General features: G+C 43.2%; 3 protein-coding genes across 4 annotated transcripts; 1 reads left to right on the top strand and 2 right to left on the bottom strand.

Moving 5' to 3' along the window:
• On the bottom strand, window positions 1,258-2,865 carry LOC109718676 (ribosomal RNA-processing protein 14-C). Its single transcript, XM_020245019.1, has one exon. It carries the CDS (start codon window positions 2,776-2,778, stop codon window positions 1,675-1,677), a length of 1,104 nt encoding a protein of 367 aa, XP_020100608.1. The 5' UTR covers window positions 2,779-2,865; the 3' UTR covers window positions 1,258-1,674.
• LOC109718277 (tRNA:m(4)X modification enzyme TRM13 homolog) lies at window positions 4,036-8,262 on the top strand. Of its 2 annotated transcripts, none has more exons than XM_020244436.1 (9): window positions 4,036-4,249; window positions 4,335-4,400; window positions 4,490-4,783; window positions 5,116-5,386; window positions 6,035-6,092; window positions 6,361-6,447; window positions 6,931-6,984; window positions 7,096-7,234; window positions 7,837-8,262. In XM_020244436.1, the coding sequence occupies exons 1-9, from the start codon at window positions 4,170-4,172 to the stop codon at window positions 8,063-8,065; spliced, it is 1,278 nt and encodes a 425-aa protein (XP_020100025.1). In that variant the 5' UTR covers window positions 4,036-4,169; the 3' UTR covers window positions 8,066-8,262. The 2 variants fall into 2 exon arrangements, with proteins under 2 accessions (XP_020100025.1, XP_020100024.1); XM_020244435.1 differs by having other exon boundaries at window positions 6,856-6,984; window positions 7,837-8,145.
• Window positions 10,625-14,443, bottom strand: LOC109718276 (probable beta-D-xylosidase 2). Its single transcript, XM_020244434.1, has 5 exons — window positions 13,251-14,443; window positions 12,945-13,114; window positions 12,727-12,827; window positions 12,228-12,581; window positions 10,625-12,120 (listed from the first exon to the last, which is right to left on the bottom strand). Exons 1-5 carry the CDS (start codon window positions 14,091-14,093, stop codon window positions 11,087-11,089), a joined length of 2,502 nt encoding a protein of 833 aa, XP_020100023.1. The 5' UTR covers window positions 14,094-14,443; the 3' UTR covers window positions 10,625-11,086.

Below are 14,564 nucleotides of genomic sequence, written 5' to 3'. Positions count from 1 at the left end.
ACAGCACAACAATTACTAACTTGACGAATTCACAACAGAAAATGGTTGACTAGCTTCCGTTTTCAGACGGTTCGCATAACCAAAAGTTAACACAATTGGATGAAAAACAACTAAGATCAAAAAATAAAGTTACAAATTCATACATACACTTCAGCAGCGATGCTTAAAAAAGCATCTGACATAACATAGAAACTAAATAAATAGGAGTTAATATCATTGCAATTGCCATTACAAAAGTAATTAGCATTTTTTGGCATTAAAAGATATTTGTGTAAGGGTACAAAGAATTGCCTAAGCCATATAATTAAAATAACCAAATCTTCAACCAGAAAGGTGCTGCAAAATCAAACGAAGAACCATGACGCACCCAGCTTCTACATCTATCATTCTATTCAGGAACATTTAATATCACAAAAATATACGATAAAATATGCTTAAAAGCTTTCTTTAACAATTCCAACATTGTAAAAGAAGCACACAAATCAAACAGATAGAATTCCACGCTCCAACATAAGCAAAACTTGAAAACTTTAGCAAGCTATTTGCACCACAACACAAGGTGAGAACAAATTTTAATTTCTCGAACACTTCTGACAAAAACAAACAATTCATAGTTACATAGATTAATTTTGAGCTACACCAATAATTATTTGCAACAGCACTATCAGCAATTACATAATTTAGGCTCAACTTACAAAAGAAAATCTGCGACAACTTGAGGAATAGTTTAGTTTGAAGAGTGCTTCAGGTCTTATGCGATATAATGCCATTTATTACCAGACATGCAGCTCAATATAATTATCCAGGACTTGCTCACACTATATAACTCGGGCAAGCTTGTTAGCGTCTAAGCATGGTGATTTCATGAGTAATATAATTTTGTGAAAGCTAATATTGTGAAAGCCACTGTGACCTAATATCTTTGGTTAAAAAAACGAATGGAGAAACAAAAATGGAATCAGAAAGCTGCGCTCGGGCCGTTATTGTTCCACCAACAATATATATAAAAGTGCACAAAGTTAATAAAATGCCATAGTTTTGCTCACTAAAATTTTCTTACAATTAATCACCTATACAGATTAATTCAAGCCCAGTATGAATAAAAGAAATATGCAAATAACAATTCTTGCTTTCTGATATTAGCGAATTTGATTTGAATTAGTGATCTATTATATCAATATAGTCACCAACTCTGAATAGAAGAGGCATACAAATAACAATTTCGTATAAATAGCAATTTCAGCTTTCTCGTAAAAATCATCTAAACAGAGCAGCACCATTGCGTATTGTGATTGGAGTTTCTCCATGAGACACAGATAAGTCCTCCCAGAAACTACAGAATAGATTTTCATGAAAGACAACAGCTATCAATGAAACTCGATCCGTGATAATTTTCGAGTCAGAATATTTCTAAAAAAGAACAACTCCTGCTCCCTCGTCTTCTTTCTTTACCTCTAATCAAAGAGACAAACCCTAGAGATCTCATTTGCAACCATAAATTAGTGATACATATTAAATAAATTTCCATAAAAACTTGTTCCATGGTTACATATAAAATGAAACCCTGCAGAAACAAATCACCAAGTAGAAATTTTCTAAAAGCCGAAGGAACTCTCCTTACCTCGTCCTCTGTAACATATGGAAGTCGCAAGCATGTCATGCTCTTGCACAAGACTATCCATTAATGTACCCCTCCTTGCGCCCTTCAAACCCTGGCCGCATGAGCTTCTTCTCCCTCTTCTCGATACGCCTCATCCTCTTCTGTTCGGCCCTGCCCCTAATATTATCCGCTCTAGTCTTCTGCTTCTCCGCTCGTGCCTTCTCCACGGTCTCCATCCTCTCCTTCCACTTCTCTGCGTGCTTCTTCCTGCTCCTCTCCTCCCTTTTGATGCTCTCCTTCAAAAGCTTCGGATCGTCATGGACCTTCTCCCCTGCGGCCCTACTTGCCGCCGCCTTCCACGAGTGCTTCATGGCGAACTTCTCCCCCTTCTCCGGATCCTTCTTCGCTGCTTCAAGCCGCCTCGCCCGCTCCAACTCCTGCTGCTTGGACAACTTCGACTTCTTCTTCTTCCCCTTATTCTGATTATCCTCACCACCACTCCTAACCTTCCCAAAGGAGATATCCGTTGGGGCAGCATTGCTTTCCTCCTCATCTCTCTTCCGCTTCCCGAGAGGAGAAGAGGGACCTCCCTCTTCCTCATTCTTTTTCTTCTTCTTCTTGCTCTTATTCTTCTTCTTCTTCTCCTTCTTTGGCTTGTTGATCGTCTCGGGACGGGTGTTGCGGGTGGACCGGAGTTCCACTATGCGCGCTTGGAGGCGGCGCCGGAGCTCAACGTCGGTGGCGGTGCGATCATCCATCGTCTCCGCCGGCCGCTGAGCCTGCGCCGCCTCATCCTCATCCTCGTCCTCCTCCTCCTCCTCGCCCTGGTTAGGGTTAGGGTTAGGGTTAGGGTTAGGGTTGGAATCGGCGGCGGCGGCGATGGATTTGGAGAGGAGTTCGACGGTGGAGGAGGGGGGAGCGGCGGGGTCGAGGCGGGCGCGGCGAGCCTTCTTAAGGTTCTCACGGGACTGGATCTTGACGCAGGCCTTGGCGGCCTTAGAGAGGCCCTGGTACCACGGTCGATCCTCGTCGTCCAAGGGGACGTAGAACCGCGCCGGTATCAAGTCCACCAGCCGATCGAAGAAGAGCGAGTGCTCGCCGATTAGGGCTTTGAGGTCGGGCTCCGGCGGAATAGGAGCTGCAGCGGCGGAGGCGGCCATGGTTTTCTTCCTCTTCATCTCGAGGTTATTAGGGTTTCGGGTGGAAGAATAGAAGAGCACACAATAGGCGGGGGAAAGATAGGCGCGGAGAGAGACCGAGTTGAGTACGTGGTAGTAGGGGTGGAACTGGGCCGGGCTTGGGTAGGGTAATACTATGCCCAAGACCGGCCCAAACAAACATTAGGGCTTCGTATCGGGTTTTATCTAATGTTTTTGGAAAATTAAGGCCCGGCACAAGTCCAAGCCCACTATCCAACACCCATCGAGTTTTGTGGAGGCCCATTTTACACATTTATTATGCAATATATAAAAACTTTCATTTATATAAAATTAAAATAAAATACCTATTTTTACAGGGATTTGATCACATCAAAGAAAATTAATATATAACATTAAATATAATACTATTAATATCCATCAATAATTATTCATCAATGAAATAAGACCAAACAAAAAAAATAATAATAAACTAAAACTAGACTCAGATATATAGAAGATGCGCTTCGGGGTTCAGCAATCTTCACTTCTACTCCGATGCTGATAATCTTACAAAGTAAATAATATGATAGAAATTTCTCATATAAAAATAAAACGTTTAATTGATTAGGGCATATGTAGTTTTCTAATAAAGGAGCATTGTAATATTTTAAAATTACAATGCTCATATATGTATCTCACCGAATACGAAAGAGACGGATGTAATCATGTAAACGATGAGCATTTTGGTTAAGCGGTTGAAAATTTGGCCTGAATTTATAAAATAAAAAAAAGTGGCCTATTTTTGCAAAAGTGTAAAACTAGTAGATTTTTTATTCAAATTGGCCATATATAATTAAATATTTTATTTTGATAATTAATATATCTAGCTTTTGGGCTGGGCTCAGGCCGAGCTTGGATATGCCCAAATAAGTCCAAAATTTTTTCGGGCCTAAATTTTTAAGCCCGACCCGAACCCAAATTTATTATTTTAATACCCAAAGCTCGGTCCAAACATGGCCCATCGGGCCGGGCCTTCGTTAGGACCCCTAAGTGGTTGAGATTAGCAGGGCAACAATATATAATATGATATGCGGGTTAAAATTTCGGTTCGAATTCAAAGTGGATCACATCAAACAGGCGCACCACCGTAACCATACTAAGTAAGGTTCTGGTCCGCATGAAATAGAAAAAACTTGTAATTTTCACAAGTCGGCGGGGTAACCAGTCTAGGCACCGACTTGGTCTCTTTTCGTTGTACCCCTCAAAACCGGCGTTGTCTGCTGTTTCGGCCCCGATTTTACGTTCTTTGTGTATGTTAGCATCGGTCGGAGGAAACGGGGGTAAACTCTTCTCCAGCATTCGGAGCTCGGAGGCGATCTGGATCCTACTCGCACGGAGGAGAGCTTGAGCTTCTGCTTGCTCTCGACTCGATGGCGGCGGCGGAGCGGTGCCAGTTCTGGCTCCCCAACAAGCGCCGCTACTGCGCCAACTCCCCCCTCCCTTCCTCCCAGTAAATAAATAAACCGCCCTCGTCATTGTCATCTCTCTCTTTCTCTCTCTGTGTCTCTCTCTCATGTTGCCTTTCGCTTCCATAGGTTCTGCGGCAACCACCACTCCTCCTCAAGCGCCCTCCGCGTCCCCTGCCCCATCGACCCCTCCCAGTTACGATCTCTGGCCCTGCAAATCTCCTCCCTTTCTCTTCCTTCACTTCTCCTTGCATAACCTCTCTCTTCAACCTTCAACTCCGCAGCTCCGTGCGCCAAGAGAACTTGGATTCGCACGTAAAGCGATGCCCTTTGAGGAAACAAGCCGAAGCACTCGAGGCCCAACCCTACTACTCCGAATCCATCAATGCCGGCGATCCCGACGAGATCATCGTGAGCTCGGCCGCTAAAAGGAGCGCCATTTACAACCTTTCCGTGCTCGAATTCTATGATCTTGTTGACAAGATCAGGTCGGTCCATTCCGCTGCGGCAACGGCATTGCAGGATTCTTATGTTGTGCCGGAAGCTTGCGAGGCTTGGCTGAAAGGGCAAATAGATAGGTTGGTTATTAAATTTGGTTTTGGGGTTTTAGAGTTTTGGATATTTAGGAGTCTTTTTGTTAAAAAAATAAAAGTGTAAACATTCCATTATGCTTTCCCTTCTTCTTTCGTGTTGCCCATGGATATGCTGCAACTTGCACTGTACCCTCCTCAACAATCAAAATCTACACAGCACTTTACTCCCTTATATGTATTGGGTAAAGTGCGGCACTTTGTGGCTAATCGGTGTTTTGTATGTTGGTTTTGATTACTGAGAACAGTAAAGTGCAGATCACACTATATCAATGGAAGTTTTCTATATCTGAGCTTTTTCTTTTTCTATCTATCTACAGGAGGCTGCCGTATCAAGAGAAGCATGTTGTGCAGCAGGCATCGATTCTTGGGAATATGGAAGCATTTGGATTGATAGGAAAGAAAATCGAGGTGGTAAGAGAGAATGCCAATGAGAACTCTGAGGGGAGTGATTTGTTGAATGGAGAGGAAGGTGCAGTGCCGGCTGTTGTCGAGTTTGGGGCCGGGAGAGGGTACTTGGCGCAGATGCTTGCAGATTGTTATGGAGTTAAGAAGCTTTTTTTGGTCGAGCGGAGGTCGTACAAACTCAAGGTATCAGCCTTTTTTCTCTCAGCATTTCTTTTGAAGGCAATATTTTTCTTTCTTTTCGCTCATACTGTATCTTATTCTGCTTCAAAGGCCTATTTAGTTTTTGCAGCAACTTATCCAGTGGTATGTTTTACTATATGGGGTTTTGTTTTGTGATCGCTTCTGTTGTGGGGCGCATATCTGCCATGAACACAATGTCTTATGAGCAATGACTATTATTATTATCATCTTTGCTACGAGCTGTTTAAATCCTTTTTAGATATACTTTCTTATTCAAGCCCTGTGTCCGGAATAACCAGCCAAATCAGATGCTCCTGCTAATTTAAACCCAAAACGTTCTACTTCATTTTCCTCTATAATGTCCTTTTTGAGGGACAACATTTTATTGGATAAGCAAACCATAGCAAGTGGATCTTTTAGTAAACAATGGAGATGCATATCTCTTGAACTTTTAGCAAACTACATATGGCTCTTCTAACAAGAAAAATATTATCTTTTTTTCCCTTGTATACTCTTTATAATCTTGACTTTTTATATACTAGCAGCGGAACTGTATATATGCTGTTTCAACTTTTAGTGACTATTATGCTTCAATGATAAACTGATCTTTGTTTTTTCTTATTTTTTTCTCTTTTCGCTAATAACTTATAGGCTGATCGAAGTCTGCGGCAAAACCAGAGCTTAGTATTAGAACGTTTAAGAATTGACAGTAAGATTTTCCATTTTGTGTTTCAAATTTGCATGTTGATACATATCTTAATATTTGTGCTTCAGCTTCAGATGACATTAGTATGCTTTTTTTTCCCTTTCCAATTTACCTTACAGCTGTACTTAGGAGTTGATGGAATTACACTACACTAGGGTGCACATATATGTGCTTACAAGTGATAACTATATGTGACTTTGCCTATGCGATACTAAAATTAATTAGCCGATGCTAGAACAGTGATATATTGGCTCAAATTCTTACTTTGCAGTTGAAGATTTGAACTTGCATGCAGTAGAATCATTGAAGGGTCTTCCATACCTAGCTACCGGGAAGCATCTCTGCGGACCTGCAACAGGTGAACATTATATGCAAAAACTGTAGTTAAGGGTACAATTTTTTCATATGTAAACTTGCAAATATACAGAATTGCACAAATACCCCTACAAGTATGTGAATGCATGCCCTTAAAACAATATTTATGCTTTTGCATGCCCCTGCCAGAGTTATATATTGTTTTTGCTATTGATACCAGTAAAGGAGCAAGGATACAAATAAGCAAGGTATTTCGAGGCACGCATGTCAGCACCTACTTTTCAGGGGTATTAATGTAAATTTACATATATACTGTGGTGTATATGAAAAAAAAAAAAAAAAAAAAAAACAGTAAAAGGACTTAGAAATTTGTTTGTGTAATTTAACTGATAAAGCTTATTAATTCACAAGGAGATAAAATGGGTCAATAAGTTGTTGAATTTCTTTATAGATTTGACGATAAGGTGCTGTCTACGTAAACAATATAATCCGAGGAATGAGTTTCCAAATAATTGTTATTTGCAAGGCCTTGCTCTCGCAACATGCTGCCACCATCTTTGCCAATGGAAGCATTATACAAGTAATTTCTCTTTGCCAATGGAATCTTACTAATTCATAATTTTAAGCCTTTTTTGCTTAATGTTGTTTACAATGTTATTCCAATCTGCACATTCATTTTATCGCATTGCAGATACAAAATTCCTCTCGAATATGGGGATTACGAAGGAGGAATTCCATGCTATGACATGGTTTAGCAGCTGGGCTGTAGATGGCGATCATAGTTGCGAACTTCCTGATGTGGAAGAGGCAGAGAAACATCTAGCAGTCAGGTAAGAACACTACTTTGGGTTGCCAAGCTTGTTCAAGAGGATGGAACAACAACCATAACATTGGTGTCAGATTATAGCTCAGATTGAATATATATTTTTCTGATCATTTTGATGCCCTCCTATAAACATAGCAACTGATTCTTCTGCATCTTTCTAATTTAATTTTCGGAAATGAAAATTGTGGAGAAAGATACTGTTCGACATATGCAGGTCTTTGCAGTCGCGTACAAATTCAATGCTTTCAGTATTTTATGTTAATCAACAAGTTTAAACCCTAAAGTTCAATCTCAAGATCAATTATGTTCTCAGAGTTTCGGTTCTAACAATTGTCTTGAAGTTTGCTCCGGGTAAATTAACTAGTTCCGTTAGTCAAAAGTCTGATGAAAATACCATGGCAGGCGTGCTTGCTGCCAAGAAAATTCCATGTCACATGTCACCCTTTTTCCAGACAATGGACTGAATTGTTGAACAAACCTCTCTGACTAACTTTTTAAAAGTGAATTTCTGAGGACATAATTGAACTTCGAATACAGTTCAGAGACTGTATTAAGCCTTGCTATCGTTTAAAGTTGGAGAGTTAAGTTTGATCTACTAAACTGCAGTGAGACGAAAGAAGCTGATCTAGAGGGTGGAGGTATCGAGAAAATTATTCGGAGTATACCAGCAGGGGAAAGAGCTGCGTTGGGTTTCTTGTGCAAAGAAATAATTGATACAGGGAGGCTACTGTGGCTAAGAGAACAAGGGCTTGATGCCCGACTTGTAAACTATGTCCCATCAAACATCTCTCCTGAGAATCATCTGCTTATTGCTAAGCACAGGTTCGATATGTAAAAACCCTTTGTCAAAATCTTTAATCAGGTAATGATATGTTTTTTCTGAAGCAATTAAAATAGCGAATTCATCTCGAAAAAGGTGTGTGTTTGGCATTAAGGACCATGTCAGTTGCAGTATACTAAGAACAGAATAATGCAAACGAAAACCGTAAAGAGCTATTGGTATTTAAGCTACTCCGGCCTTGTTTTTATTCATCTAGCATTGATGTCATTGGTGAAATTAAGCGTCTATAATTAATTAAGGGTCTATAATTTTTCTTCTGTGGATTTTGTTTTTGTCTTTTATGCTGTTCTTTCACTTTGATGACCCTTCGTATCCAAGCTGTCAGATTATGTCTATACTGCATTCAATACTTCCTTATCCAACATCTTTAGGTTTGCTAAGGAAACTGAGGTGAGGTGGTCATAGACTTGAAAACAATCAAGTAAATGATGAATGGAACAAGAAAAGTGTGACCAGCTTTTGTTTTTTCATTGAGATAATCCAACTTTGTTATCTGTTTGTAGATACTCGTCATACTATTTTGGCAACATAATCCTTGCTATGCTGATAGTATATCATTTAGTTAGTCTGAAGTGATGTTAGTAAATCTAGTAGCTTATTGTGCAATCACTACAAGGATGAGATCAGTGAAAATCTTAATCCTATCTTGTGCTTATTATTTCCAAAACAAATGCGGGAACAAACTTATTGTGGCTGCACTTATTATTCTTGAAAAGTTAAGAGTTGCATATTGGATGTTTATATGGAGAAGCTTGAAAATTTGCTGCTCCCTCATTTTTCTTGAAGCAATTAATTTTTTCATTGCTTAGTGATCTTTGTATTTTAGCTTTTTAAATGCCGTATAGCCAGAGCCAGTTAGTGTATAAGCTCTTGCATTGGTATATGACATATTAATACAAGCATATTATCCGTATCTTAAATATGAAGCTCTTCCCATACATCACTGCTCACTGCTAAGTCGGGAGGCCTCCATTAAATTCCCACTTGTATGTTTCAGATATCCAGGAACAGAAACAGCTGGTTGGTAGTTGGATACTAATTACTGGAAATTTAATCTTATATCAATATACTTCCTCATGGCCCTTTATTTTACTTTTTTTTTTTTTTTTTTTTTTTTTTTTTTTTTTTTTTTTTTATTACCAAATATGGCACCTCTTTGTGGAGAAGTTATTGCCTACACCAAATGCATCTATCGTCCACGTCCACGTCCATGTCCATTGGTCTTTACTAGTTATTCATTTCATCTTATATTTCAATTATAATTATCTTGTGTTTGCAGCTTTTTTTCTTTCTAAAAATCGGATGATTTTGGATTGAAAGAGTAATAGAAATATAGGATTGAGGTCGGATAAAGGGTGGTGCACAAGATTGTTGTATGGATGCACCAGGTGTAACACAACACTTTCTCCCTTCACACACTCTCTCTCTCTCTCTCTCTCTCTCTCTCTCTCTCTCTCTATATATATATATATAGGCTGCTGCTCTGTACTGCCGCAACTCTCTACTAATCTGGATAGAGCGAGTTATGGCCAACGCCAGGTGATAACGAAACTCGTCACTACAAATGCAAATGCAATCAAAAGATACAAGAGGTGGTTGAGGCCACAGAGTTCATTTATATCGAATGAGAATTGCCTGAATTGGGGGGGAAGAAGGAGATCACATGTCAACTGAGGGAGGTAAGACGGTGCTCAATACGAAGTGCACTTTAAAAGGGCTTTAAATGCTACCGAACAGTCCCCGAGCCCCTGAGCAAGTTAATTTATGTCCTACTAAAAGGTTGGTGAGACCAACTAGCTGCGTCTTTTTTAAGTTTTAACACCTACCTGTTGGGTTCGGATCTTGTCCGTAGAGAATCCAAATCCGAATCCAATAAGCTATTGGCTCCAATGAGAACTTACAGATATAATTAAATATATGATAAATAGTGAATCAAGTTTTTGTTTAGAAACCTCTATAGGTAATGGGATCTGATATTTTGGATCCGAAACCCGATATATCAGTTTGGTGGGGCTATAAAATGGGAAGGGCTGTTCACTAGAAACACTCACTGCCCGTGCAAAACTAGCAACTTATAGGGTTACAGTTGAGCAGATGGAGAGGTCTGCGAAAAAGAGTGCTCTGGTCCTTGCTCTCTTTTTCGCATTCTTTCTTGCATGCCTTGAGGGAAGAAACATGCCAGCCATTAAGCCTACTGAGCCTAATTATAAGCCGCAAAACTTCATTGGTGGGTTTGGCGGCATCATCGGCGGCGTGCCGGTCGGTCTGGTCCCACTGGGCCCGCAGTTTGGGCTCGGATCGCAGCCCGGTTTCGGGACCATCCCGGGCATCGGCGACAACCCTATTGTTCCTGCAGGTCGGGGCACAAAGCCATGAAATTAAAAGAAGGTGGTTCTTGAGTTGCTGAACTGCTGTTAGTCAGGTTGATTAAGCAGCTAGACAGGGTGTTGTGGGGGTTTCATAGTGTGTTGTTCTTGAGTTTGCTTTGTAGAATCTGTGTTTCAGTTATGGTGTTTTGAAGATTAGATAGTTGGCTTTTCCTTCCCCCGTAAGTTGGTGTGATCTCTATTAATTAGGCCCACCCCAGCAGTAGTCGTTGCTTGCGTCTGCTATATATGTCCATGTATGTCAGTTATGTTCTGTTATATGTTATTGTCCTCTCTCTCTCTCTCTCTCTCTCTCTCTTTTTGTGTGTGCATGTGCAATAAATGAAATTTCACCTTTTTTTTTATTAAGTTTACAGAAACAACAGCCTCAATTAAATAGAGTTTTTATTGCCAAAAGAGGCCTCCTCAAGGAAACAACAGAGGAACCAGAAGTTCCTTACGAAAGCCATTCAACCTCTTCATTGAACGGCATACTCCGAACCAAACAAACAAACAAACAAACACATGCATACAGCCTGAATCAAAGATTCTTCTTCGTACTTCAAACTAGCTACCTTAAAAGAGGGGTGGGAGAGGAGGATAAAGAAAGAGAAAGAAAGAAAGAAAACCCTAGCTGGCTCCTCACAATCTACAGCTGAAACTGAACCTCAACGGGGAATGACACAGCCACATCGCCGTCACCAACCACGATGGTGCTCGTGCCTGAAGGCAGAACGGTATATGCCGTCTTCTCGACCAACCCAAGTGCCTTGCACGCGTTGAGGCTGAAATGCACCTTTGCCGTCCCACCGGCCGGCACGAACACCCTCTGGTACCCCACCACCTGCTTCAGTGGCGCATCCGCCACCTCCGCAGGCGGTTTCGAGTACACAATCACCACGTTGCTGCCACCTCTTGTCCCGTGATTAGTCACCCCGACATCGAACTCCATCGTCTCCTTGCAAGGTAGCTCGTCAATCTTGAGAGCCGGGCAGGTGCTTGCGTTCCCTCCCTCCTTGTAGGAAAGCGGCTTACAGAACTCGGTAGAGTCGAGGCTGATAGTTACGGAGCTCGAAAAGCACCGGACTCCACCGTAAGTGTAGTTACTGTAACTGAGCCCGTACCCGAATGGGTACAGTGCAGTTCCATTAAAGAACTTGTAGGTCCGCCCCGGATACCCAAACTCGTCGACAGGGCGCAGCGGCATCGAAGTCATCGGGATTTGTTCAATGTATTCGTTCTTGTACCAAGTAATCGGTAGCTTCCCTCCCGGATTGTACCGCCCGAAGACTACGTCGGCAATGGCTTGACCACCTTCACCGCCAGGGTAGCCGGCCCAGATAATGGCACCAATTTTAGGGTTTTCATGCGCGAATGAGACGTCGAGGCAGCTTCCAGACAGGATGACTAAGATGACAGGACCCGCAGATGCATCTGCGACCTTGTTCACGAGCTCGGTTTGGCTACCTGGGAGGAGGAGGTCCATGCGGTCTCTCTCCTCGGCTTCAATCGAGAGATCGAGCCCCACGAAAATGAAGGTCGCACTCGCATTCTTGGCAGCCGCAACGGCTGGGCCGAACAAGCTGTCGTTCGTGCACTTCACATCGCAGGCTTGCACATACTCGACTGAGTCTGCATCCGTGGAGAAGGCGTCGAGCGGCGATAGGTAGCGGCACGGGATGCCTGTTTTTCACAATGTTGAATTTAATCAAACACCTAATTAATGAACGTACCATGTGGGAAAGGAACATGGTAATTAAAGTGAAAAAGAAAGGTGTTTGATGAAATACCTGCATAGTTTCCGATCATGGCTTCAGTGGCATTGGCATGGGGACCGACCAAGGCGATGCTCTTATACTTGCTGGCGTCAAGAGGCAACGTGTTGTCGTCGTTCTTCAGAAGCACAATGGCTTGCCTCGCAGCATCCACAGCCAATTCCCTCTTCTCTTCAGTGCAAATATCATTTGTGCCGAGGGGCTCAAAAGCGGGGATGTTGTCGAAGAATCCAACCCGCATGAGGAGCATGTACAGGTTCTTCAATGCATTGTCAATGTCCGACTCGCGGACCAGCCCTTGCTTCACCGCAGACTCGGTGAAGTTCATGTAGTAGTTGAGCGGACCATACCCACAATCCAAATCCAAGCCTATATTTATACATATAGGCGATGCAGAATATATACAGGAGGTGAGCATTTTGTGTGATCGATCAGGACTAACAATTGATGGATTGATTCAATCTACGCATGCAGGCTAATGTTAAAAGGAGTACAAATTAAGCATAGAATGTACCGGCTTTCATAACGCGGGCAACGGCCTCCTCCGGTGTGCCGTTGAGCCACTTCTGGCGCTCATAGATGACCTCGATAGAGTCGCAGTCGGAAACAATGTAACTAAAAAAGCGAATGAAATTGTAGCATGAATAAATTTGGGCTTGATCATGATAATTAAGATGCGTGCATGGGTTAGCTTATATGTGTTTGTGTGTGCGCGTGTGTGTGTATACATACCCATGGAGCTGCCAATCGTCGCGGAAGGTCTGCGACATGAGCTGTGGATCTGCGCAGACCGGAATGCCGTTGATGCGGTTGAAGGAGCACATGATGCTGCTCGAGTCGCCTTCGCGGACGCACGTCTCGAACGGGCGAACGAACGTCTCCACCATGTCTTGCTGAGTGACCTGCAGCATGCATTAATTCAACATGATTGAGATTAATTCATTTTTGCATTCATTCATTCAATGATGATGTGTATATATATATTTGAACGGATGGACGCATCGACCCAGGTATATGTATAGGTATAGGTATAGGTACCCTGGAGTCGAAGTCGAAACGGGTGACGCCGAACCAGTTGTCGAGGTCGTAGGCGGCGTAGTGCTTGCAGCAGGTGGAGACCTTGAGAGGGCGGGTGTGGGGGTCGTCCGTGGTCTCTGAGCCTTGCACGTCCTGCATTCCCCGCACGAAGTTGACGGAGTAGCGGCCCACCGTGTAGGGGTCCTCTCCGGGGGTCTCCAGCACCCTCCCCCATCTGGGGTCCCTCGCCACGTTTATGTTCGGGCTCCAGAACGTCAGCCCAGTGTGGCCCAAGTTGTACATGGCCCGCCCCTCCGTCGATATCGCCTGCGCGATCGCCTTCCACAGCGTCTCGTTGAAGGCGGCGGCGGTGAGGATGACATTGGGGAAGCTGGTGGCCGCGGGGACCACGTCGCCGAAGTAGGTGGCGTGGCCCGTGGAGGCGACGCCGTGGAGGGCCTCCGACCACCACCCGTACTTGGGGAGCCCGATCCGGGCCGCCCCCTGCGCCCGGTCCCCGAGGTTGGCGATCTTCTCCACCAGCGTCATGCGGCCGACGAGGTCTCTCACCCTCTCCGCGTACCCCAGCGAGGAGTTGCAGTAGAGGAAGTCAGCCATGTCCAGGCCCAGGTCGGCGAACCGGGCGGGGTCGCAGGCCTTGGTGTAGTTCTTTCCATTGGTCGTGATGGGACCGGGCTTGTAGGGCGGCAGGCCCGGTGCCAATGCCGATGCCAATGCCGCAGGTGTTGCAGCTGTGGCGGCAGCAGTAGCCGGAGGAACGGACCGAGAGGAGGAGGAGGGGGGAATATACAGTGTAAAGGATAGCAGGAAGAGCAGCCGAGGGAATAAGGAGGATGCTGCCATTACGTGCGTGCTTGTTGCGATTATAATTTGTAGGGTGCTTCAGTTTCCTTCGTCTTGCGAATGGGAGGGTCCAGGGGCCCAATGAATATACGTACGTTTGTAACAACGACGACAATGACGATGAATGCAGCAAAGAGATATACGAGACGGATAATTTATAATGTAAGCAACCAAATGTAATGGAGAAGGAGAAGATCATGCGAAACTAGGTTTGAGTTTGAGGTGTTGTATCTGGCGACGTGTTGACGTGGACTTAGTGCATTTCGTAAAATTTGATTGAAAATTTCAAATTTTGAAGGAGATTCTCTTACAAATGAGAGAAGAGTCTGTTGCGCGCTCTTCTCTCTCTCTTTTTTCTCCTTCTTTTTTTTTTTTTTTTTTTTTTTTTTTTTGACTCTCCGAGCAAATTGATCTCTCTTTCTCTTAAAATCTGAAGAAATAGGGGTTTGTTACGATACGATTTTGAATTTG

Source organism: Ananas comosus, linkage group 12 (genome assembly GCF_001540865.1).
Source record: "Ananas comosus cultivar F153 linkage group 12, ASM154086v1, whole genome shotgun sequence".
Taxonomy (NCBI): Eukaryota; Viridiplantae; Streptophyta; class Magnoliopsida; order Poales; family Bromeliaceae; genus Ananas; species Ananas comosus.
This window is presented reverse-complemented; position numbering and strand designations above follow the sequence as displayed.